General features: G+C 39.4%; 2 protein-coding genes and 1 long non-coding RNA gene across 7 annotated transcripts in view; 2 read left to right on the top strand and 1 right to left on the bottom strand.

Moving 5' to 3' along the window:
• Positions 1-14648, top strand: part of AMER3 (APC membrane recruitment protein 3) — a 36794-nt gene extending 22146 nt beyond the window's left edge. The window contains exon 3 of the mRNA XM_040567488.1: positions 12444-14648. The gene's annotated coding sequence lies outside the window, so the exon portion shown is untranslated. The remainder of the gene's footprint in view (positions 1-12443) is intronic.
• LOC121074887 overlaps positions 1-16946 on the bottom strand; it is a 55821-nt gene extending 38875 nt beyond the window's left edge. For all 3 annotated transcript variants that reach the window (XR_005822599.1, XR_005822598.1, XR_005822597.1), the window contains exons 1-2: positions 16560-16946; positions 15193-15293 (exon numbers count right to left, since the gene is read on the bottom strand). This is a non-coding gene — a long non-coding RNA (uncharacterized LOC121074887). The remainder of the gene's footprint in view (positions 1-15192; positions 15294-16559) is intronic.
• Positions 16947-22090: 5144 nt separating this feature from the next.
• Positions 22091-27480, top strand: part of ARHGEF4 (Rho guanine nucleotide exchange factor 4) — a 216203-nt gene continuing 210813 nt past the window's right edge. Inside the window, exon 1 of one of the 3 annotated variants that reach the window (XM_040567481.1) lies at positions 22091-22502. In XM_040567481.1, coding sequence (XP_040423415.1) covers positions 22287-22502 — 216 coding nt within the window. In that variant the 5' untranslated portion in view covers positions 22091-22286. The remainder of the gene's footprint in view (positions 22503-27480) is intronic. The other 2 variants (XM_040567482.1, XM_040567480.1) reach the window with 2 other exon arrangements.

Below are 27480 nucleotides of genomic sequence, written 5' to 3'. Positions count from 1 at the left end.
TAGTTTCTTGGACATGAGTCTATGATAATATAAATACCCTCAAACCAGCATAACCAATTGGCAATTTTTCTAAAAAGTTATAGATCTGTACATAGTATATTTCCTCATGTTTTTCATTTCTTTCTTCACTTCTCTACCTGTCCAGTTTCCATGCTGGGAATACGAACACTTCACCAATCTTTCAGGTATGTTTTCAAATCTCTGGTCTGCAAGCTGGCGAAACCAGTCATTTTCCCAGCTGCAGCTAAATATTAAAGGCTTCTCAGGTGGGCAGTCTGATGGGCAGTGGCATTACATCCGCCTTTTCAAGAAAACTCAGTTTCAATTTCCTGTGACTATTGTTTTATTTCTCTTCACCTAGTTTTCCACATTTAAAGTTATTAATGGTATTGGGCTAACCTCCTTTCTACTGAACAATTCTAAAGATCAATCCCAAGTTAGGCAAAAGCATAAACCAACCAAGAATGGATAGCAATGGATCTGATTTTGCTTGAAGGGTTCAAGTCCTTCTTCAAAGACAATCTCTTAAGATGGGGAGGGATCACCAGCAAGACTGATTTCCTTCTGTTTTGTACACTAATGTCAAACACCTAACAAAGTCAAAACTCTGAACTCTTCTTTAATTTATAACTTAGTATTATTTCATAACTGTATTTCCACAAGCATAAATACCTAAGAGCACAAGGTGCAATGGATGATATCCTTCACTATTTTCTGGAAGCCTTGTGCTTTTTATACCCTGTCAGATAACTGAAAATGAACAAAAAATCTTTGCCTTTTTATCTAAATTGCAAATCCGGAAAAGCACTGCTCAGCTCAGCTGTAGTATCAATGAGGTTGACTTCAATGGGTATTACAACTGAGCAAGGCATGAAGGCCTAGATGCAATTTGTAACAAAATATTGCAATGGAAATAACAAGATTCTTGAACTTCTGTGCAGTATTTCACAAAGCTGAACTCACACCTTCCATAGTTCAACAGTCTACCGGAGGAATTCTGTACTCATGAGTGACAGAAGAAGAGACACAGTGACAGTTATGACACACAGACAGGTACAGCAGACAGAAATAGACAGATTTTTAGGATGGATACTTTTATTAATAGATTAATATTTTATTAATAGATTAATAGATTTGACACTAAGCGTTCGCATTTATATGAATATGCAAAACTTGCATATTGGATCAGATGAAAGCTCCATTTATCTTTTCCCCAGTAGTGACCAGGAGAGAACGCTTATGAAAGAGAATAAAAGTTGGGCAAATGAAAAGTAATCCACATTCTCTTGTGTTTCTCACTGTCTGGCAATCTGTGGCATTAAGCTATTTAAGCTAGAGGCAAACAACATTCATGCCAGTATATATAATATAAAGATCTACCTCCCACTAACTATTTAATCTCATTTTGAACCAATACATACTTTGGCTTCCATGATATTTTGTGCTAATGAATTCTACTTTACCACTACTGCCTGAACAGTATTTGGGAGACTATTAGGCCCTGTATTCTATGACAAAATGAATTGTTCCCTTTTCATCATTTATGTACCATTCATGTCTTATTTTCACATTTCTAGCAATCACCTTTCCAAAGTAATACAGAAACATGTATACAACTGGAATATTAACTATTCTCCTTGAAATTACAGAAGCCAAGATTATACAAACTTCTTAACATTTTTCATCAGGTGATGAAAGCTCAGCAGTACACTACGTATTAGCAGGAGTGAAGGGTCATATGATACTGCTTTCTCTTCATTTTCTATTCTACAATTTCTTATTACAAATTTTACCCATGAAATTTAGAAAAACCCTGACTACTGTGTCCCGCTAACCTTCTAAGTGACTTTCTTAAGGCAATGGAAATAAAAACATGAAAACACAACAAAATATTCATTTAGGATGTCTAAGTTGCCACTTTTCATCTTTTAAATAAACAGGATGTCCATATACTGTGTTAATTATGCTGTATAGATGTAATGACCTTTTAATTGATTCATCTGCAAGAATACAAATAACTACCATACAGAAATGCTAACCGTGTTAGTCATCTGCCTTTATCAAATAGTGTTTCCTTTCCCCAGAAGGAGCAAAAAAAAAAAAAAGCCACGGTCAGCTGATCTTATTGCAGTGGGGAACCCCTGGACTTAATTTCCCATAGACTCCAACCCATACTATATTCACATCATTTGAAGGACATGCAAGTTTACAATAGGCCATGTCCTAATTTTGGACAATGTTGGGGAGAGGCAACAAAACAGTCTGCGCTGCAGTTATGAGATGAAAACAGGTCACTGATTCAATGTTCTCTGACAAGGTGGTGGGTGAGCAACCCTAACAGGCAGTCAAGAAGATGATAAATCGCAGGCCATAACCTTAGGTTTGATTAAGGACTGTAAATCCAGTGGTTCCTTTCTCCAAAGAGTGCCTTTGTGGAAAGGAACTAGCTGGATGGCTATGAAAAAAACAAAAATAAAAACAAACAAAAAAAAACCACCTTTCAACAGTATTATCATATTATCAAAAATCGGCAACATTTCTGGGTCACACATTCATATTGGCTAATCTCCTGTTGGCAGAGCAACTCTCTAGGATCTGAAACAAGAGCATCAGAAAAGCCTTCATAGATGACTGAAGCAGAGGAATGGAAAGATAACACAAAATTATTCTCTTCACCGGTCAGTGCAGTGCTGGTATAGCTCATGTGTTACTGCAGGAAACTTAGCTGCATTTGTGCTTTTCTGTTTGCATTTACCTCTAGGTTGTGATTGCTTTTAGAGCAAGTTCAGTAACACAGGTATTATCTTCTGTGTTTGCCATCATTATCTAAGCAGATCTGCCTGGATGCAACATCTGTGGCTCACTCTACCTGGCTCATGGTAATAACCAACAACAGAAAGACCTGTCAGTCTTCACAGAGGAATACCATGTTTAATATTTAGTATTAGAAAAAAAAAGAATACTGTCTGGAAAGAAGTATGTTAAAACATAACAGTGTTTGCACAATATCTAACGTAATGTGGAAGTTTTCACCATTAGAAAATCCAGCGATGGCTCAACGTAGTACTTACTCTACTGGAGTCTGTAGGAGAGACTCATTTTCCTTCAATGGATCTCCCTCAACTCCCAGTATAAAATCCCCTTCTTAGTTCACAGCACTTGTAACCTATTGTACCCATCACTGGGCAATGTAAGCTATTCACCTTGGCAGAAACCTAGAAGTTATAAGCTCAAAGGAAATAATTTAGGCATTTGCCATTTGCCTACCCTGAAGTGTTTACCAAGATGTGTCCTGGACTGACTCACTTCTTTGCCTTCCTGTTTTTCTAAGAGGCTACTATTAAGTTAAACCCAAATAGCCATACAGACAGTTTCTAAATAACAAGGTTGTAATACTTAAAGAACTTAGGACAGTCCAGACATATTGCTGTTTTACATCATAAACACTGCTAAACATAGCACAAGAAAATGTCTTTTGCTCCTTCTCCCTACCCTATGCATGGCTGACAGTTACATTTATCAGATTCCCAGCCCTGACAGTTAAAAAAAACACAAGAAGGTAGCTTCCAAAATTAAAACATTCTCCTTCAGCAATATGAATGGAGTCATTTATACTAGCTAAGATGTACCTCTACATTCAAATCTCTAGCTACCTGCATGACATATACCAAACTCAAAAGTAAGTTTTGAAAATATCTTAAAAAAAAAGTCCTTAGAATAACATCTAAGTTTTGTTTGGACCTCATCTTCCTTTTTTAGCTTGTTGGAGGCAACTGAGTTTCTTTAACAGTGATAAACATAGTCCATTGCTGGAGTTTGTATTTAAGAAACAAAAATACAACTTCAATACTTCAGAATTCTGCAGAAACTGTCTTAAATTAAATCCCTTGCTAAAAGTGATTGGTTCTAAACTGCAAAAATCCTCAAACTCTAGCACTATCAGCACTTTTCCTTATAGTCCCTAACACATTAATCAGACTAAAATTTACAGTCTTGTGTGTCTAAATTTAGATTTCAAAAGCAGATACAAAATTCTGACTCAGCCTGTACTTTTCAGCTGTACGTATTTCATTGGGTGAAAACATCAGACTAAAACACGGACATTCTAATTACATTAGTCCAGAAATAAAAGAAAGTTAAAATCACCCTGACGCTGAGCTAACTGCACACAACAAGGGGGGCATTAAGTAGATCAGCTCATCAATAATGGAATATGAAGACTTCCAACACTAAGTAGGTCAGTGGTACATATTTCCATTTTACCACTAGTCACTTAGCAGCCTACTCACATTGAACTCAGACTGGCTGCCTTCTCCTCTCACCAGACAGACTTCAGCATCACAAAACCTATCAAATTTTGCCATCCCTGTTGAGAACTTGTCATCTGAATATGCATGGGGATTGAAGCTGGGTAGTTTGAAGGCTGAGTCATCCAGAAGGTTGTGTCAATAAGTGCATTGATATTGCTTATTCTGTGTCAGCTGGGGGAGTACAAGGAAACAAGTCTGTGTGGCTACTAAAAGGTACAAATCTGTATAAATTTGATCCCAATTTGCTGTATTAAATGGAAAGCTTCCCATCCACAGATACTCTAAAGAATCACAAATCCCTGCAGATCTTTCGAGCAACTTGAAGGGATTCTAAATCAATACATAGCATGACTGAAATATAACATTTTGAGATACTTACATGAAGCAATACTGATAGCTGCGTTACTTTTGGTTCTTTTACTAAGAAAATACCAACACAAGAATGGAAGCACACTATTCTGGAAGTCCCACTTTTCCATAGTGGCTGTAACGAATGAGTTTGAATAATTTCATTTAAAGGAAACTTGCTTGCTCTTTCTCTTTTCAAAATTGTTGCCACAGGGATATAAGCAGAAAGCTGCCCAGGCAGCCTAACAGATACTTGCTGAGACTGTGCTGAAAAAAAGTTCAAAGCTGATAGAAAAGGAGCTGTCCAGTTCAAAGTCAACATCACCCAGCCCTGCAGGAGAGTAGAACAAGTGGAAATGTAGAGGCAACTGTCTATTCACAATTCATGACATCTAATACCTACAGTAAGAATGCTGCTGATTAACAGAAATCTGCAACGGGACTCTTGCTGGGTACATTAATAACCAGACAGGAGATCTAATAGCCAAAGGCAGTCTAGAAAGCCAAACAGACTATTAATCCCTGGAAACACTTACATAAGGGTTATTTTTACTGCAATCAAGCTAAATAGGAAAAGCAAAATCAAACAAACTTAATACATCTCTATGGCTATGTAGATAGTGACCTCTCAGTGTGGCATACTGCACATAGCAAGAATGAGGGATTCAAAAACATAACAATTATAAAGACCAGATATGCAGGAATGAATCAGTCTGGTAATTTTAACTGCTAAATAACATGTTTTGTTTGGGTTAGCATGTGCACCCACTAATACAGAATACATCGTTTTTCTCTATTGATAAACTTCATCGATAGTATCACAGTTACACTCAGGGAAAACAAATTCTATTCATAAATCTTAAATTATAGAAAACATTCCCTAATCTGTTAAATCAAAACATTTATTGGAAAATATGTCCAAAATGAATATATGCTTTAAAACATAACATTTTAAAGCCAAATCTATTCGCCACCTCAGGGCATTTTTCATTTGTTCTCCTCATTCTTTTTAACTGAACAAATTATTTATGTGAGTAATGAAAATAATCTTATTGTGCAGCTTTTAATCTATTATTCAATAGCTAAAAGAAAAGTATAAATCACCCTTTCTATCAATAATTCAGGCCCACCGTAGCTTTAGTGCTAATGTAGCCATTCAGCTGTCCCCCCTTTACTAGTCTCATACATTTTTAATGCTTAGGTTGTTTGTTAGGAGGTCAAATGTGTGGATTGTGATTAGAAATGCAGTTATCAGGTGTGGGAAGGTCAACTGAAGAAAATATTCCTGTTGCCAACGAAACAAACTAGAGTTTAGGAATGGAAAGGAAGACCACATAGTAGGGTCCTCAATGCCTGATTTTGCTGGAGACAGAAAAGATAAAGTTCAGAGAATCCTAAGCTGCCTGTGCTGCGGTGACAGTCCTAGATCTTGGCATTTATGGCTTTATGGCCGTAGCTTTAGCTTTATGGTTTGAGGGGCATTTGAAGACAATTGCTCTTTAAACACCAGAATAGTTTTTAAAGCCCTAGAAGTATGGATGGTTTCCTCATTCTACTTTTCCTGTAATACGTAAAGATAATTGCAAGCTAAACAATAAATTTGTTTGCAAGGCATTTTCATCAGCTGATAACCTCCTTTGAGGGTGTAATTTTCCCTGATAAATGTTAACTCCTGTGGAAAAGATTAGTATGTTATGAGATCTCTTCATGAGGGCTGCACAACCTCAGCTCAAACAGGCACCATCTCCTCTCAAGGGTGGCACAGAAAGCTCCTCGGAACTGACACCAGAGAAATCTGTGAACTTTCAGAGCTCTTCCATGAAACAGTGCACGTGAACCTGGCATTAAGGAGCTGCTATTATCTTTGCATGCCTTCCCATTTTGTGGAACACAGAGGTTCTGGTACACAAGATGGGACCTTTTTCCCAGTGTTCCTGGAATAAAACATTCGTCTCCCAGTGTAACAGGCTGCCCCAGGGAGACTCATTCTTCTGCTGAAGGTTCTATAAATTAGCTGAAGTTCTGAATTGGAAATAATTCCTTTTTATTTTTTGCTCTTTGAAAACTTGACATGACCCAACACTTTTTAGAAAGAAGTAGTGATAGATTTGCCTTTATTTATCATCGCTCAAAATGAAGCCACTACAATTATATGTAACACTTGGCAATTTCTCTGTAGCTCTATTTCCTTCTGTTTGACCTTCTTCAATAAGACAGTGAAATTCATTTGTTCCTGAAAGTGTAAGCATTCATTTTAAATCTGGAATTGTTCCACATGGGAAATTAAGCTGGTTTCTCTGTGTGTCACATCACTATTTCATGTAGATTTCCATTCCAGTGAAACTTGTAAAAGCCCATATGAACAGCCTATACAATGGCTGTTTACTACCAAAAAAAGTATCAGAGCACTGCGGTGACTGGCAGGATAGTGGGCTATGCCCAGCAAAAGAAAAGGAGTTGGCTTAGGAAAATTAATTGCAAACATACTTAGTACAGTTTGGTACCTGCTACAGTGATTGCGAGGGGCTTTTTCAGTGATCTTAACTTAAGCGAATCAGCAAGCATACTGCAGAGCTGCAAGGCAAAGATGATACAGGATTCACTGTGATCCACGCTGACTGTGCCCTGCAGACACAGCTGGCTTGTTCTTAACAGTCAATGAGCGAGATGCAATTGTAACACTGCTAACTGCCTGTAAATACATTTCTGAAAAACTGAACAATTTGGGAGGCTGTACTTGCCTTCATTACCATTTCAATCAACAGCAGCAAAATGCAGCACTGACAAGATTTGAATGAGTATTCAGTATAAATAATCTGAAAGGCTCATGATAGCTAGGGGAAGAGATTATTTACAGGCAATTTTATTACAGGCCTCCTATTTGGCAAAGATTTTGCACATGTGAACTTGTCCCAATGCATCAGATATAAGTCTGTGCAGGCAGCTCTTTCATAAAGAGAGACAAGAAAAGAAATAAGGTTGAGGAAGGTGGAATGGAGGCAAATTGATTTTCAGACTGCCTATGACCTTGACTCGGAGGTTGAATGTGAGCTGTGAGGCAGACAATGAAGATGGGAACAAGCTGCAGACAGCAAAACTGCAGACTTCATTTGGAACCAGAGATTACAGACACAAATTCTGACAGCCTGATCCTGCCCACGAAATCATGTGCACTAAGCATGTGATGATACTTTAACTTACAGGGACAGTTGGGTACCTATGAAAGCACAGCTGAGTTCAGACACTATTCCTCCCAGGGACAACACTTTACAAGGATGTCATTTGAGCCACTTGTGGTAAAAAAGGGGTAGTATGTGTGTTTGGGGGGGAGGGACATGGACAGACGGACGGACAGAGATTTCTAGGCAATATATCAATTACATTATCACATTGTGATAATCACATTTGTTTACATGCTCATGGAATACTTCTACTAATTCACCTTCTGGTCTGAAATTTTTTAGGATGTGCCTGCAGAAAAGAAAAGATTCAAAGGAGGAGTACAGTCATGAAGGTAGAGAAAATTACTGACGTCAGGGAGACTACATGTGAGTTAAGAAAGGCAGGGAAAATGAAGAGTGGCTGCTTAACATTTGAAGTCTGTCACTGACTTATGGGGACAGATATAAACTGACCTGATTCCCAGCAGCACAACCAGGGACATTACTACTACATTACTATGTTTCTCCAACAAGAAACAGCTAAAGAGGCTGGCGGTTTTTTGTTTGTTTGTTTTCTTTTTTCCTTTCTGTGGCTTTTCTGTTGTGTAGCTTGGGGAACAGGAAGCTGTTCTAGCAGGTTAGGTTAGGTCCAGACTGGGAGTGCTTTGTCAGCATAGGTATTATGCTTTATAATACACAGTATATTATGCTGGCACAGCATTCTCAGGCAGATGTAGTTTGTAACAGCAGAAAATATTTTTACAGTATAGCTTCTTGATTCCTTGGGAGTGACAGATCAGCTTTCTTACAAAGGTGGCTTCTGGCAACATTACCGACAGGTCACACCCCAGCATGTTGATCTCTGCCCAACCTTGTCATGGCAAAATCTGTAGTACTGTCCTGGCCTTTGAGCTATAGATGAATTACTCTTCTACCTAGAAAACACTTTTTAAGACCCCTGGAGGAACATATTAAAGGTTGGAGAAAGAAAGGGAGCAGAGCTTGCACTCTATTTCTTTCCTGTCATAAAACTCATTCTAACTCAAGTTGAGAATTTGAGGTCTACAAGGAAACAAAAATGCACAGTGTTCAGCGTTATAACATTATATAAAGGATTGATTGACATCATCAATATCTCTAGGCTCTTATGCAGAGTTCCTCGTAACTTATGGGGTGCCAGAATAGCTGTGGGCTGTTTCTATTTGGATGGTGAGTCTTCAGCAAGACTGAAATCCAACCTAGTGTTACCAATAGTATTGGAAGTTTCCTACAAAATGTGCTTCTGAATAGAAATCACTGTACTTATTTTTGTTATTGTGCAATAGTGTGCTCAAGGTACTATTCAGAAACGATGCATGCCCGGAGAAACTGAGATGAGTGGGAGATGAAAGTTCTTCCTGCAAAAAATGGGCCAATTTGTGATTACAGTATTTTAAAACCATATCTTTCATTGAAGAGGAGCTTCTGAATATCTCCATGGCAGTCTGTTGGAATAGTTTCGCTGTGTGATTTGGATCTGCTGCTTTTGATCAATTCTGTACTATTAATGGGCAAGTGATTCTAGGCATTCTAGGCAATTCTCAGCAATGATGCATTTTTCGGATTTTCCTGGAAGGATTTTTTTTTTTTGTTCCAGTAAATCTGAATTCTCACAAAATTCAAAACTTTTGAAAAGTAATGCATTCTCCATCTGCAAATCATTCCACCAAAAATATTCCCAGCTCACTTCTATTCTACATAACCAGCTGGAGCAATGAGCTCTGTGTGATAATGCTAAAGCAGAGCTATTAAATAACCTTGGCATCAAGGTTATAGCAATTCAAATGGCAAGGCTAGACAAAGTGCTTCAGGGCATTCCCTCATGGTAGAAACAACTCCTGCAAAGGGCCTGCTTCAATTTCCCTTTCCAAGCATCTACTTAAATTAAGTTCATCAGCTATTTTTTTTTAAGGGTCGGGGGGAGGCATTGGGGTCTCTACTGATCTCTTAACTGATCCTGTTATTAGTATTCCAGTCCTGACGTTGATTTAGAATCTCACCCTCCTGTTCCCCTTCAACTATTGTCAGCGGGCTTTTCTCCTAGCTTGGGGAGTACACATTAGCCCAATCTTCCTTCAGATATATGGTTAACTCTTCACTTGTCTAATCACTCTGAGTTCTGAGGCTCATAATGCTGGCATATCTTTGTCCCAGATGAGAAAAAGAGAAACTTCATATTGCCCTACTACAAGATTCTTAATTCCATGCCCTTAAGGGATCAGTGACCCTCCAGTCTAACTTGCCCTGACATTAGTAGCTCCCAAGACACTCTTCTCTCTAGCAAAGGATACATCACATGTTTTTAAACAGATTTGCTTAGGCACATGAACAACCAGTCTTGCAAAACATCCCCTCTGGCCTTAAAGGTTAAACAAAGGATTAGAACATGTTATGTTTCTTAGCAAAACTCTAGAAAACTATATGATGGGAAAAGAAAAATAACTGCAAAAATCCAAGTACATACAGTGAGGCTTAGAAATTGGACTGAATTTCTAAGAAATCACAAGAGAATTAAGAAAAATTTTCAAATGTGCTTGTTGGAGGCAGGACTGAGAGTCAGGACATCACTGAGACTATCCCACAGTTTTAATTTGCTGGTACAGCTGAGATACCACAAAACCTGCAACACAAAAGGGGAGTCGCTAGGAGGAGCTGATTAATTAGGCGCCAATAAAGGCTGGGCTGATATTTACCCATAACTCTAGGGAATGTGTATCTGCAGATGAAATGACTAAGCTGCCAAGGGAACATTAAGAAGCCAACATTCTGCCACAGAACTGGACTTAGCAGTAAAGATGGCAGCCTCAGAAATGACAGGCTGCAGAGCCCTCTTGCACTGCCAGGCTGCGGCCGAGACCTGAAAACCCAGTTTGTCGGATCTGCGGCCCTTGCTCACCCGGCTGCTATTCCTGCTCTGCTGTGCCACCTTGTGCTCGCCAACTGCCAATACACTGCTTCATGGAATGAGTTAGCTGCCCAATATGATCATTACAGTACTTTTGGCTTAAACCTGGAGTCAATAATAATGCATAAGCCAGTCTGTGCCATATGACGCACCTATAAACAGGAAACATGAGTACTGGAATGCTGTACCATCAAAATCCTTTCTGTATTCTTGTGAAGCTCAAGATCTCCATGGATGTTTTCAGATTTTTCAGTGATTACTGGCATAGTTTTGAGTTCATTGCAAGTCAGACCATCAAGTAAAATCTGCACAGTGGACATTTCTCACTATTGCTACTAGAGGCTTTGTATTATTCTCTGTCCTCGCCTTCTGGGCTTTCAAGAAGCATGTCCCAGCAGGGGACACACATTAAGAACTTGCCAATCCCATTAACAAATCTGAGGCTGACTTGTAGTATTTAGAATAAGCACATCACCACCCTGAGTCTTACATACCTCACTGTAAAATGGATATGACATTTATTTCACCAGCACAACAGGGCTTTGGTGAGATTTTTCAGAGCAGACAATGCTTTTGAGATCTGCAAACCACACTGCCTGCAAGCTGACAGAAACACCTTCCTGAAGACAGTCCACGCACTGGGAGCTCAGCAGAGAACATTTAACCAAAATAAATCACAGGAATCCAAACAGAAGAATGCCTTTGCCTTTAGTAGCTTTTCAGGTCAGTTTTACAGACACATGCTAAACCTCCCTATTGTTCAGGGACTGCCAACATTCAGGTTATGTGAGGATTTTCAAGTGCCAGAACCCTCTCATCCTTGGCAAGCACTCTGAATGACTGGGGCATGGAAAAGAAAATGTACTTGTTAGCAAAAATCTTAGGAGTGATAGAACCTGGGAGGCTACCCGATAAATTCCTAACTGCAGCCGATCTGGCCTCATCAATCTGGGCATGTGAAGCCCAACAGTTGAAACATGTTCGTTACGTAAAAATTGTGCAGCAAGGGCCGCTCTGCTTGAGGCTGCTACAGCAGACACACAGAGATTACATCCCAGGGTCTTGAAGCTAAAAGACCCGCCACTAGGTGTCAGGGCTGTATTGCACAGCGCTAGATAAGAAATTGGTTCATCGGTCACTTAAACCATGGAAAAACAGCCCCTAGGTCAAGGAAAATAAACTGCAGAAAGCTTATGAATATCCCAAATTCCTGTGCTGGCCAGCCAAATTAAAAACAAACAAACAAACAAAAAAAACCAGCTGGGATGGACTTCACTGGTATACAGAGACTTAGGAACTCCTGAAGCTGTGGCTCGGAATATTGCCGCACTCTCAATTCCCTCAAGCTGCATCTAACCCCTGGACTTCTTTATGTTAGTGCCTTCCCACCCATGAAGCAAGTCACTTTGCTGAGCCTTTGCAAAGGACTCTGCTAAGCCTGCCCTGGCTTTCTGAAAGAAGACACATGAATGACTCCAGAGGAAAACAACTGGATCCATCCAAGCCTATTTGATGTGTTTAGTGTCACTACTGTGAAAGCCAGCAGCAGAGATAGAGATGTGACATTTTGAGTTATTCCCATTTTTATTTATTTCTCTTTGTTCATTCTTTCAACAATATATTGTTAAATAAAAAATCACACATAAATGTGAACTTAGGCTATTTTTGTTTATATTGCAGGTGCAATGCTGAAGAATCCACTTCTAGACCTGGACGCTGCCCCCCTTCCACACATTATATAGCATGACCGGGTACCACAACACTACATTGATGTCAGACTCAGCAAGGATTTCTCTCCAGAGATCCCACTTGAGGTGTCGCAGAAGCAGATCATGCCAGCCTGTCTAACTAACCAATACAGTTAGGAGTTCCTGAAAACTTCACACACTTGAAACCATATTTGCAGATGGGTGGTAACTAATATTCCTTTTAAAACAAAAATCAGGAGAAGAAAAGTCACTTTGTTCCACATAGCAAAGGAGACAGTATTTCAAAGGAGACTACTATTTCTCCTACCTTACAGAGGCACAATACAACAAAAGATTTGTCTAACATTATTTCTCCCTGAAATTGGTGTCTTCTTTTCTCTGCTCTTTTCCTTGCAAGTCCTGATAATCTGTCAGAGCTTCCCAATCCCTGCTGCTGCTCACATTAAAAGTACCCAGATCTCATTTCTTGTGATCTCTGCCCTTACTGCAGAGGGAAGTGAGCACTTCTGCTCTCCTCACTTTAAAGCTGGGCTATGTGGCACGGTCAATGCTCGGCCACTGATCCCTTGTGATATTACAAGTGCAGACAGGAAAGATGGGCTTTTCCTCCTCTTATATCCCAGCCTTTGAGTTTATGGGCACATCTAGCTGTAGCAGAAAGCATACTGCACTCTGAAATTCAAAGGTCCTGGGTTCGGTCCATGCTGCCAAATGAACAACTGTGGAACTGCATTATAAACCATGGAAAAAAATGCCTGTGGGTAGTCTTCTAATTCTCCCCACGGAGCTGCATGAATGCCAGTGCAATGTTGGGGCAAAACACAAAATCTTCGTGGCTTAATCATTCTCCAGTTGAAGAACAAACAGAAAATCCACTTCCCTGAGATCATATTGAATCATGTGTTTACTGGGATTGGCTGCAAACTACTTTAAAGTAAGATGAACAACATCTTCTTAGGAAAGAAAGAGATGCTGGTGAAATGAACCCATAAATGGGAATATTCAATTTCATATATGGGGTGTAACTGTGAGAACAAGTTCCCTCAGCCTGCTTAAGAGCCTAACATAGTACTGTGCCCCTTGAGAATTAGAAGTCTTAAAAAGTACTTAAAACTTTCAAATAGATAATATAGAAAATTACGATAAACGATGAAAAAACTTGCACAAACTTGTAACTACAGAATTTCAGATAAGTTTCTATGAAACTGCTCATCTGTTTCCTGTCCTGTTTTTACATGAACGGAAGTAGTGAATAGTTAAGTGCACAAGTAAAATCAGAATAATCATTAAAAAAGAAAAATAACTATGTGCTAAGGACAACCTTGAAAGAGGAAAAAGAGGGTTTTTCCATCTCATGGATCACTAAAATGTAGAAAAATGTTCTGAGAAATATTATTTTTAAAAAGCTTTTTTCTGTTAAGGACATCAAGCTTTGACATTCCTTCTTTTAATGCAGCGTTCATTTGAGTTTCAGAGATGTTTTGGGAACTTCCAGCACATAGACCTAAATTTCAGATATGAAGTATCAGGTACCTGAGTACCCTTAATAAAACGCTACCTACTGCTGTGAAGAGACAGAACACTTAACACTTTAGAGAACCAGACTGTAAATAATCTTATACAGGTAAAAACGTCCAGAAAAAAATGTATGAAGAAATATCACACATACATGCACTGTCGGGTAAGTAAGTGTTCCTTCCAAAAGCAGAGTACTAAAATGAAGTTTGGGTATTCCAGTCAAAGATGAGTGATGTGAAATTAACAAAAAGTTCAAGATTCATTTTTTTGCTTCACTTAAAATGTTTCATTCTCCTAAGTAAGTTAGAGTGTTTGGTGGCAAGATATTGTAAATCCTTACACTGTGCAGGAAGGGCACAAGAAGAACAATAAATCTGTAGGTCAACTAAGGGATATTCAGGAGAGAACAATGTTGCATATTCTGACTTTTACTCAATTAAAAGGATATAGACCTGTGGTACTCTTGGAGGCTGAAATATGCATGCATACCGTATGTATATACACACCTAAAAAGAGGGTTCATGCAAACTTGTTGAGTTCAAGAATAGGGAAGAAATAAGAAGCATGTACCATTTAAAAAAATCCAACAAGCAGATTAATAAAATTTACCATATACATATTATTTATTATGTAATTATGATACATACATGCATTTATATGTTATGTTTAACATATTTTGTTAACTGTTTTTCATATGTGTCATATTTGATATATATATGCTTTATGTATTATATTTTAGTTACCATATTCTACATTATGTATTAAAGTCACTTGAATTCTATGTTACATTTGGTCTCTAATCAACATAATTACATTGTTTTACATGACATTAATGAATCGCTATTTTCCAGCACTGAAAATTCATCACTCGGAAAAAAATCTACTGCTTATGAAGAGTTTATACCTTTTTTTAAATCCCTAGCCTATAACAGAGGCTTATAGAGGCACTATCCCTCTAATTCTTCTCCTCTGTACAGAATAACCTGGCATATTTAGTCAATCAGCATTGGTAGAATCAGAACACTGAGATCAGAATACTATGTACTCTAATCTTATTCTGAGGAAGTCACTTGGAAAGTGGATTAGTTTCTAAACTTAGCCAGTTACTGCTTTAAGAATAGCCATGTTTAAGAGGAACGGAAGTTCTGGCCTCTCTGAGAAATTACTCCTGATCTAACTATTTAACAAAGAATCACCCTTACCTTCTATGACATGCTTTACAAATTAGTTGGTTGACTCCTTGAAGGAACTACTTATTTCCAGGCGCATCTTTAAGTGTCCCATCTTCATAAGTCTTAACTGTCTGAAGAAATAAGGAAAATAAATTAAGGGTTAAATCTGTCACAAGAGAGCACAGACTGGAGTTTAAAACTTAACACAAACTAAGTATATACGCACATTATATTTACTTGTCTTTCTAACTGCGGGAAGCCATTTAAGTAAAAGTATATTTACAAACACTTCAGAATTTCAGCAAGTTGAAGATGCCTCATTCGTTAAGATGAAAAACTGCTTTTATCAGTTTAATTTCTGTAGTAGTATTTTAAATACATCTGTACAACTCTCATACTTTCTAAATACTTCAGAACAATACAATGAGAGCTAGCAGATACATTCCTTTAATTGTTACTGCAAACAGACTATTTAAAATAAAATTGTTACACTACTATTAAACTATTGTCAATCTGTATTCCACCCTAGCTTCAGATTCATTTACACCTCGACACACATTGTGCAGGTGCCGTCTGAACTTCCATAGCATTTGCTGATTCGAACTATATTTGCTAACCAGGGAACTCCAAACTGGCTGTGTGGTGCTGAGCACCGCATTTCCCCTTGAAGTCGGTGAGTACTCAGGATGCTAAGCAGGTTGGTCCCTGACTACTCACTTGTCTCATGTTGAGTATTAAAATGGATTTAGTCACAAGCATCTGTCATTCATTTACAAGGCTTTTTGAAGCAAGAATTTGCTTAACGCTAACATAATTATAGCAATGTATTAATTCTAATACGTAGAAAATTGCAGAAAGGGAAGGAAGAAGCTCATCTTTCTATGATGGAACACCAATACAACAAAAGCTGGTATAACTAGAAACACTGAAGTAATCAACCAAATCTAGAAAGTACTAAACCACATATTCTTATGAGTGGGCCTTCAGTAGAAGCAGAGAACCCTTATCAAAAACAAGGTAATGACAGGCATGATTACCACCACTGAGCCACACAATCTCAGACACACACTTAGTTTCTTAAAATATAAACAAACCAAAAGCCTCAAATATTTTCAGTCACCTTGTACCTCTGATTTTAGTGTTTGTCACTGTACAGGTAACTATTAAGTGGCTCTCAAGCAGGCCTTGCCCTGGTTTGGCGTAAACCTTGCAACTAGCATTTCACCAAGCTGTGGAGAACAACACCAAGGCCTTAAAGTCTGCGGACAGCTGTGTGGCAGGGACACCCCCAAGGCCTCAGGGTTTCCTCATGCTGGCCCTGCACAAAAACGAGAGCAAAACGGTGACCACATCCCCTTGGCTGGTGGGGGCCTGTGAGAGTGCCTGAGGGCACTGACCTGCTCTTCCTGCCCAGCCCTCGAGAGAGGCTGCAGCCCCGAAATGGAGGCGTCACAGAGGCTGCAGCCGAGCAGTTCAGCCTCCTGTCATGCTGAGGAGAAGCAGGCCCCGGTGGCCACCCCTTCGGAGGGGAGGATCAGGCATCTGCTGGAAGACCCCTCCAGGGGGTGCCGGGCAGGCCCGGGGGGATCGTTCCAGAAGGTATGTGGAGGGTGCAGCAGCCAGGCTGGGGTAAGGTGCCTGGGGGTGCAAGCGGTATGAGCAGGGCATGGCTTTTCAGAGGCCTACGGAGCTGATGGCAGCCTGCAGGGCCCTGCTCCGTCATGCCCATGGCCCGGGTGGGAAGGCTACGTGGTGCAGCCCGGGGTGGTGCAGCCTGGGAGATCTCTGAGGTAAAAAGGGGGGGCGAGGCCTTTGGGCAAAGCCTCGGCAGTGTGTGTGGAAAGCTGAATGCTTTTCCCCTTTCTCCTGGGATATTGCAGAGATTCAGAAACCGAGAACAAAACATGCATTTACTGCCACTCCTCCGCACCAAATCCCAGGGCACTTCTAATAAGCTAGGAGTAAAGATGAGTGCTCAAGCAGGTGGCCAGAGCTCTCCCAAGGAAGAGTAACGCTTGCACAGGGTGTTTACATCCGGCTGTGGACTATGAGTTTATTTCATGCCAGACCACAAGCTGCTGGTTGAAACCTCAGCTGAACTTCCTTGCTGATCAGTGGAGCTCCATTAACTTTGGAAACAGACAGTTTTCACTTTCACACCTTTCCAGCTGGCTGGGACAAGAACCAGATGTATCAGAATACAGCAAGCTCATGTTCCTGGGATACTGCTGACCCAATCCCAAGCAGCAAGCATCAGAGAGTATGTTAAAAAAGGATGCTTTCTCTCGAAAGATATATTGGTTTTGTTTTCTGAGGCTCGGGTGGTCTGTGGGGTTCGTATAAACACTACGTTTTTTGGCTTTCTACGTTTAGCTAAACCAAGTCCCAAATTCTTTCAAATCTAGGCATTTATGTGAGAAAGCCTCATATTTTTCATATGATCTGGTTTCATGCCTTAATATGAGGTAAAATGCTGCTTCACCAAGCACAAAGGCTGCTTATCCCCCAGAAGACAGTGTGTAGAGATCTGCCCATCTTGTCTTTCCTGTTACTGATGTTGAGTTCACTGCGTGACTAGATTAATTCCGAAGCTCCTCAGTGTTTTTTGTACAACCTATGCTGAAATAGTTTTAGTGCTATTGGTACACAAACCAGTTAACTAGCACTAGTTTGGGAGCATTTACATGTGCTGCACTCATACCTTCAGTTCCAGTGCAATTAAATGCTGTGTGTATCTCAGTGGAGGTTTCAATGGATGGCAGTCCGTCAATGACTCACCCATGGGGAAAAAAAAAAAGTTTTGAATACTTCTATGCGTTTGCAAATAAGTGTGAAGTGTTAAAAAGCTCAGAGAAATATGCTGAGAAATAGTCCAGCCAGATGGAAACAGTCCATTGGATACCACAAGAAACCCACTTACTTACAGTGCATCACTCGGTCACTGCAGATTAGAGAGACTTTTCAGTGTTACATGCTGATTAAATCTCTGTGCACTAATGCAGGATTGCCAGCAGGTTCAAAACAATCATAAGTATTGAAGAATACTGTAGCTTCTTTTAGGATTTCTGGTAGCCAAGATGCTAGAATCACAACAGTTTGGAGTAAGACATGCAACAAATCTTTTGTTTTTTGCAAAAGGCAGTGAAAAGGGCAGTGAAGAGGATAGCTTTCCAGTAGGTTAGCTCCATCCTTTCTTCTTAAGGCATATTAAGTTTCCTTAATGAAAGGATAGAGAGGACAAGACTGGAGGATGGCTGGTCCCAGAATCTGTTAAGAGTCAAGGGATATTACTCCCACCCTATTCATAGTCAAGTAATTTATAAGGAACTAGGACTCTCATTTTAAACAGATTTCTAACCATCAGAACCCCGGAGAAAATTTTGGGAATAAACATAAAATGCTCTGAAATATGGATGCAAGAAACTCTCTTCTGGTGGTAGGTGGAGAGTGGGAAGCCTTACTCTCCCAGTGCTGAAGCTTGGTTTGTAATTGATAGGCACCTGGTCACTGACTCTGGATGGGAAAGGGCAATATTCTGGTGTTTAGTAAAGAAGTGAAATCTCCATCTGTTTCAGATCTTGAGTTGTCTCATCCTGGAAGGATTTACTCCTGTCTTTCCCTGTACACTGACCACAGCAATTAAATCAAAAGCTTCTTCTGTTTTTTTGAACAAACAAACAAAGCTAAACAGTAGAAAATGACCATTGTGCTGTCATGTAGTAACTAGAGGTAGCATGATTTAACCAGTTATTTTTTGTAAACATTCTAGGTACCATTAATATTAGTGCCAGCTTACAAGTATCTTTACTACTGTCACTGCTAGAACTAAGTCTGATAAAAGAAGGATAGGAATGAAACGGGCTATACATCATTTCAGGATTTTATTTATATAGATTGTCAACATTTTGTAGGAGTTTAAAATGCTCTTTATTGCCATTTCAGTGGACCATTCGACTGTGCATTACTAGAGCCCGTGACCATCAATTGCTCACCTAAAACCTGATTATATCAGTTACATACAAATTTACACTACTTAATTTATGTATATACTGAGATTGTACTTTGTATGCAACTAGATACTTGATAGAACCTCTCTGAACTGGAGCTTTAATTTGATACACAACGACAGGATACCTGTTTTAGCTATATAAGCCTTCTGGGAAAATATCAGGGTTGAGCAGTCTTATTGTATAAGTCAAGGTTAACTGCATTCCTGGGACTTTAAGTTTAGTTAGATAAAGTTGTAGGAGCCTTTGAGCTAAGAGTTCGCCATGCTTCAGAAAGGCATCAATGTAGAATCTGGCAAGCAAAGAGTGAGATTTAAATAGCTCCATTCACTCATTGTATGAGATCAGTTTATCACACCACCTAATTGAAGTCATCACAGTAGTGTTGCCAATATGTCCTTCCTAACTGGAACAGCTTCTCAACTGCCTTATGTCTCATTACCTTGTCTCTGTAAATTTTCTGTCATTACCTGGTATTTTAATTCATTAGCTCCTAGCTGCTTGCCCTTCAAAAATCCCATTCCTCTGAAATTTCTTGTCTTCCTCTATACAGCCTCTAGTTACTTTTGAGGATGGACTTGGAATAATTGTGATGTCAAACATTGTTCACCTCTTAAATACCTCAGAGCTACTTAATGTTATTAATAGGTCAGGGATGGATTGTCTAAGCATACCAGCAAAATACTGATTTGAAGAATATCAGCTACTTTCTGATTCCAGTTTGCAGAAAGTCTTCTTACAACATGCTTAGAAACACATGGAAAAATAAGGTGGAGGGGAGGGTAATTGAAATAAAAACAGTTTTTATTTTTTAAATCTTGGGATTGGGAAGCTAGTTTTCCTATCTAGAGCTCTTGTAAGCAGCTGTACTTCAGACTGGGCAGAACTGAACAGGGAACTGGAAGCTGGATATGGAAGCTGGATATGACCTGCCAGGAGCTTACATGCACCCTTCTGGAGTGTAACATCATGCTTCTGCTTTGAATCATTTTTCATTTTAAAAACAAATCTGCATCCACCATTGTAATTTCAAGCTCATTTCTCAGTGTGTGCTGAAATTTGAAAGCTAGATTAACTGTTTGCTTCTTGACATTTCTTTGGTTTGACTTCTTTCCTGTCATATTCTGTCAAGTGTGCCTTAACTACGTGTGAAATTGGCAGCAGTGGAGATACAGGCTTTTGGCATGACCACAATTACTTTCAAACAAAGATAATAGACTATTCACCTCTAGAGACAAGCAAGCAAGCAAAGTTGTGAAACTTTCCTCTGCATGAACTAGTTTGCTCTCACAATCAGGAGAGAGGAGTGCTAGCTTGCTGTGCAGAGAAGGCTACCACAAAGGCTGTGGTCACTGCCTGCTGACATCTGTAGCTCCATGAGCAGTACCCCAAGCAGATGCAGGTAGGAAAAGATAGGGACTGCTGTTGAGGATATTTCAAACGTTGTGTTATATCTGAGTGAGCATCATGTGGGAATTGCAGGCACATGCTGTTGGCAGCATAGGGATATGGCCAGGAGGGGTGAACGCTGGGATGCTATCCAACTCCTCGTGGTTGCTAGAACCAGCTTGCCTTCAACATCTGTACTGCGGGAGTAGAAATGGTGTTCTGCATTGTAACCGCAAGCAATCACAGCAAGGTTTGGCTCCGGAATTCAGTGTATTTTCTCTTTCTCAAATTGGTGTGAATATGAAAAGAAAGGGAAATAGTGGCAGCTGAACCCATCAGGGGAACCAGGTGAGCTGGATACCTCACAGAATGTCTCAGACAGAAGAAATGTGTTAGGTTTTCTGCATTTCATTTGCCATTCATTATGGACACACTGTATATGGGTGTGTAGTAACTGTCTTTACCTTTTATATTCTGAAACACCCATTCTAATGTTAAAACAATATAAAAATCACAGGTAGTCCTGTAAAAATCATTGAGATTAGATTAAGGTTGTATTTAATATGATTGAAGGCTATAAAAATCGTTATTAAGTATTAATAATTGCTATGTCTGTTGCTTAGGAATGGTTCAAGGCAATGGAAGCTTTGGGTATCTGATCTTCAATATGTTAGAGGGCAATGTTCCTAGATACCAGGGCACTTGACTAGTTTTTCTGCAAACCACAATGATTTCTTCCTTTATTTGAACAGTGCTCTCACAGTGCCAAAAAAAAAAAAAAAAAAAAAAAAAAAAAGGTTGGCAGAAAGTATAGTTTGCTACATGAAATTATCTGGAAAATTAATGTTGTTGATTAAAATTAAGTACTTAGTTGTTGATGCTGTTGAATTCTCAAAACTGATACAATTAAGCTGAAACCTTTAGATCTTTTCTATCTGTCACCAAGAGTAGGCTAGAATTGTTCTTAACATACAAATTCGAGCTGCCACAAAGCACAAATGAGCTGCTTAATGTTTAGCTAAAAAATTGCTTAGTTGATCTCTTGCATATTTTCTTCATATTTTGGCCTTTGGAAGGGCTGTTATTTCAAAATGTCTTGGCCATGGTATATCTGCAAGACTTCATTTATCCTTTTGAAATTTCTAGCCTTCACAAGCTTGGCATCTACAGCATCACAAACAATGAACTACTGTGACTAGAAGTCTCTAGAATTAAAAAAAAGAAAGAAAGAAAACCCTCCTCCATAAGAACTTTTTTTTTTTTAACAGAATTGGAATTTGTTGTGCACATTTTTTTTTGTCACAGTTGGCAAAAAAACAAAACAAAACAAAACAAACAGATTTTTCATCTTCCCCCCCTTCCCATCCCAAATGAATGAGGAAGTACTGGTGCTACGGACTTGCTCTTTAAATAAATGGAATCTTTCTTTTCTCTCTTGGCAACAGCAGGAGTATTCTTGTGCTGTATGACAAGGCTAGCTGGTGCTATATTTATCTTGCAGCTGTATGCAGGCTTGCAGGAGACTGTTCAATAAGAGAAAGGCAAAGAGTCAATGCAGCGTAAAGAAACTTTGTTCTACCATAAGCTAACTTTTTGGATTGGCTTAAAGACAGGGCTACATAGTTTCAGAGGAGTGAGGAATATTGTTACTGATAGGAGATAAAAACTTCACTGAGATGTCTCTGGAAAGATCAAGGCTTTGTTAGAAGGGGGAAAAACATTCTTAAAATGGAATTCAATAAATGTTTGGGTGCATCAGCAGCAGCAGAAGAAGGAAGAACAGAGGGTGGGGACGATGATATTAACAATGCTGGCAGTAGTGTTGTCCATGAAGAGCTGGATTTGGTACAAATGTACCTTACCTGTTTGCCTGAAAGATACATGAAAGCAAAATTTACCGGGGCAGCATACTTGATGTGCTGGTTATTGCTGAAACTCTACAAGGTAAGAGATTTTAGTGCAAATGCATGATATTTTAGTTAACTGTGTATGTGCTTAAAAGGCAAATTTAGCAAAGTCTCTGCTAAAGTATTTGATAGCTTGTTAATATGAACCATACAGTTTTGACAACTGTACCACACAGTTGTCTTCACTCTTTATTGTAAAAGGAGCACTGTAAATATTGATGCTGTACCCAGAAATAGGTCATCCAACAAGGGAAAACTTGTATGGACTACTAGTGGAGTAGTATACAAAGCAATACACTAGTAACTGCTAACCAGGTTATCTCTATATTCTGTTACTTACTTGCAAAGGATTTGATATTAATTTAGCTTATTTTCTAAGTGCATTTTTCTAAGTGTAAATTTCTTGTGGTGATCTTCATTGGCTTATATTCATCTCTTGTTTTGAATAAGCAACAGAACATATTTCAGGCCTGAAAATGTAAGCATTATAAAAGTCAAAAAATGGGGGTTTGGAATATTTTGTTACTTATAGTGGGGAATTAGTGTAGAGGCTGTGGTGGGACTTATTTTAAATGTGATCTGAGCACATCTAATTAAAATGCTTTTGCTTATTGTGTTACTCACTAAGGAAAAAATAAGGCATCAAACCAATTATAAATGCTATAGTTCAGGCCATTTCACTCTGCAGAAAGCTGCTTGGATTTGCAGACCTATGTATGAAACATTCAGTCCTACCCACGTGATAGGTTTAAGGTTTTAGATTAAATCAGAGAAGGACTTTACACATGAGCATAGCATGTTGGTGTTTTTATGTGTAGCAATGCTATATGAATAAATTTGGAATGTGTATTATTTCTTCCTTTGTCTTCTGTGTTGCTGCATTGAAGACTTACTGTTGTAGGTATTTAGTCAATGGGGAGATCACCAGATAGGCCAAAATAAATATCAAAGCAATGTTTCCTTTTTTTTTTTTTTTTTTTTTTCCAGAAGATTGTGGCAGACAGGAAATACATGATGATGATGTGACACAGACCACAGGTGTGGGACCACATAGTGCCTCAGCAGCAGCAAACCCTCTCCTACAGGCTCCTCTACATGTGTGTCAGTAGCTGCATCATTTTTTTCCAGCATAGCTATGCAAAACTGTTACAAAATGTAAACTGAACAGTGCTAACAGTTTTATCCGTTAGATTGTTAGATAGCTTTGCTTCCATATGTATTCCATATTTGTAGTGCCTGTGCCTGTTGGTAGGGTTTACCACGTGGTGCCAATTCCTTGCTTTAGGGGGCAGATACAGACACTTTTCTCTACTTGACTTTTCCTTGTAATTTTTCTGCTTGCTTATTGCATACATCTTTTGTGAGATTGACTGAAAGGGGTAGGAACCCATCAGGTTATATAGTGGTGGGGGAACGAATAGCCCCCAGGGCAGATGCCAGAGCAACAAGTCAGGGCCATCATGTGGGCAGATGCCCAACACTGGGGAAATGCAGGTGCTGTCCAGGTGTTTTGGCAGAGTGCTGATCCTGGGAGGAGAAGGCTGCCCCTTGTCTGGAAAGTTGCTAATTTATTTGGTTGTTTTTGTTGTGGCTTGACCCCTTTGCAACCAGACATTTAAATATGTAGGTTTTAAGAGCCATAACTCTGTTGCAGAATGAGACAAAGCTAGTGGGCTTACATCCAATGGTCGATCTGGGTGCATACGGCAAGTTTAATACCTTGGACTCATTGGCAGTGCATAGATTTTTTGGGCATTAGTCATGATATGTGCAAAAAACTTTGAGTGGCATGCATACAATAGTCTTGTGCGCATGCTATCCATTAGTATAAATGGTTGTTTTTACACCTGACAAGTGGCAAACAAAATGTGTAGCATTGGACCAATGGGGTAAAAGTTAGTGCTTGATGTAAGGAAAAGCATGAAATGTCAATACCATGCAGGGAAGCAGGAATGGACAATCTAGCCAAGGAAGCCTGATGTCCATTCACCTCCCTTCTTCATGTAAGCCTGTAACTACACAAAGATCTCCATGTGGACTGAGCTGTAAATTACACAGTGTCATTTAGTACTTTGTACAGATGCTTATGGCTGGAGTATTCTATGGTTGCTCCATCACTGAGAGGATATTATTTTGTAAATAACAGGAAGTGTTATTAAAACACACAAGCTAGCAAAGATGCTCCTGCCTGCGACTGTATCTGCTTGCATGTAACATTATATTTGCACAGTGCATATTAGTCCTTCAGTTCAGGAAGAAACAATTCATACTGCGTGAAAGAGCGAGGAGAGCTTCTGTTAAAATCACAGGCTTTTTCAGAAAGCTTTCTGAGAACCTTAAAATGCCCTGACTAATCTGAGAGGATAACTAAACTTCTTTATTATAGCAACATTTAGTTTATTAATGCTTCTTTCTTGCTGAGCTTTCTTAAAGACTGCTCAGATTTGAGACCCCATTTTCTTATTTCCTGATGCTCTTCCATGACTTCAGTCTCTTCCAAGTCCTAGCTGACATTAAAAGAGTGCGTTATTTTCTCCTTCCCACTCATAAGGAGCAGCACAGTGTTCTGTAGCTTAGCAGGGTCCAGCAAGCCTGCCCCAAGGTGAGGCCGGCAGGAGTGAAATGGTGCTGTTGTGGCACCTTCATTTCATGGCCTGTCTACATCCCCTGCACATCAAAACCAATCCAGTTCTTGGCTACACACAGGGCTCTGTGTGCTCATGGCCTGGAAATATCTCAGGGGCTGCCTATGACTTGTTATCAGTGCTATCCCCGAAGGGGGAATAGAATTGCGTGGCCTGTCTTTGAGTGTAAGTGGTGGAGGGAGCCACATAGCCCGCTCAGTCTTCTGCAGACTGCCACCTGGGAAACCTCTCTGTCACGTGTCTGAAGGTAGGCTTCAAATCACCACAATTTGTGAGGATGAGAGAGACGACTTGAATCTTTCTAAATGTTCCATACGCCACAAAGATTATTCTTTCATCCCTTCAGCTGGTTCTCCTTTTCAAGCCCCATTTATGAACACTGAAGTGTTGTAAAGAAGGAATTCCTATGCACTCATTTATAGATGCCCGTGAACAAATGTACCTTTTTGCTTCTATCCAAAGATGCATTTGGCTAGACAGCACAGCTTGTTGATAGGTGGGGCCTTTCTGATTTCCCAGATACTATCAAAATAAGTTGTTCTCAAGATATCTTACAAAATGGTGAGGTTCTCCTCTTGGGCTGCAGGTTTTGCAACCAGTAGTCCGAATTGTAATGAAATCTCTTGGATCTGTAAGGTTGAGTTGAATACCTTGTGAGAGCCGGTCTGGTGCTGGATCTCAGACTTGGGCAGTGCTTCCCTCACATTGTAATTGCATTTGTTGCTGTTGCACAGGGGTAGACTTCAATTATTTTGGAACAAATTTTCTTGTTTCAAACTGCATGTGTGTGCACACAAATTGGTGTCTGTGTTCGCACTTGCTAAGCACAGTCTGTCTTCATTATGCATCCTTTGCATCATAAATAATCCCTTCATTTTCCAGTTCTTGCCTGCTTACTGTATTGTGTCCAGAGGTACTTGCTCACAAAGAAGCAAACAGCTTTAGAAACTTTAGAAAAGTTTTAGAAACAAATGATTAAATTGGCACAGTCCCCTGTGGGCAATTCCGTTGTTGTATATAAGAATGGTTTATATTGGTTTAAATAAGCTGATTCGTTTCTAGCTTAAATTAAATGAAATAGTCAAAATAATCAGTTCTGAAACACTAAGACAAAAAGAAGGTAGTCATAAAAGGAGGGGGATGGATGTCCTGTTCTATTCAGAATTCAGGTCAGAATATCTTTTCAAAACCTCAAAATAAAAGCAGGCTTTAATTAAGATTTAACATAACTTTAGTTTCTGTTTCAACAATTCAGTAACATCTAGTACCCCTGTATATCAAAACCAGTTGATTAATTCACGTGATATCCCTGTTACTTATTATACCTTAAGCATTTCCTGTCAGCTCAGCTGGTGTTCCTTAACAGTCCAAAATCTATATAAAAGGCAAAATAAATGGTGAGGCAGATCTGTAATCAAATTTCTTGTCTGGATGCATCCTTTTGAGTTCGTGGTACTAAGGAGCTTCCAATTACTGTTGCTGCATAACAACTTGAACACTATGAACTTTGACACGCTACATGAACCTGCCAGAAGGAATCCCAAATGAAAGATAGAAGTGCTTAAATCACTGTCCTGTGGTTTAAAGCATAAGGGCTTAATGCTCAGCTGTACAATGGATTAATTACTCTGCAATCATAGTCTCACTGCCCGTGGCTCAGCTCATTGCCTGTCAAGGGGAAAACAAATTTGTTGAACTTTTTTAGTTTGATTTTTAGTTCAGGTTATAAACATTGTAGGACTGGATTATCTTTCTGTATGTCTGTGGCACTGTTAAAGGCAGCCTGTTCAAGAATATGGGATGAATCCCTTTCGAGAAGTAAGAGCAGTCTGGTTTTCCGATACTGTGAATAAATCCTCTAACCATTAGGCTTCGATCACAAGGAGGTTTGGTGGCACTACCTGCATTCGTTTGCCTTCCATTTGAGGGGAAAAAAAAAAAAGGATGCAGATAGAAAGTTCTAGTCTTTTGTTATTTGCTGACTTCTAAAAGATCTTCAGTGAAATTGTGGCCCCTTTTGGAGTAGTCAGTTATGTATTGTATACATTATTTCTCATCCCAGGATCTACACACAGCAGACTGGAAGCTAGAGATGTAGGTGGTTTCTTGAGGAGAGAGCCCTGTCTGTGAATTCCAAATAACAACCCCTAAGAAAGCTGTCTAGTGAAGGGGGAAAGGGACTTCAGATTGATCTTCTCTTCACTATTTTATACTGACTAGATAAAATTGTTGTCTGCTGTTACTCTGTCTTTAACTCTCCATGTACTCTGCCGAGAACACTTATTGTATGTTTTAAGAAAAACAGGAAGTTGGCTCTGGAAAACCCAGTTTGAGGTTCCTCTCTTTCTCCTCTCCTCTCCTCTCCTCTCC

The sequence above is a fragment of the Cygnus olor genome, chromosome 9 (assembly GCF_009769625.2).
Source record: "Cygnus olor isolate bCygOlo1 chromosome 9, bCygOlo1.pri.v2, whole genome shotgun sequence".
In the NCBI taxonomy this organism is placed as follows: domain Eukaryota; kingdom Metazoa; phylum Chordata; class Aves; order Anseriformes; family Anatidae; genus Cygnus; species Cygnus olor.
This window is presented reverse-complemented; position numbering and strand designations above follow the sequence as displayed.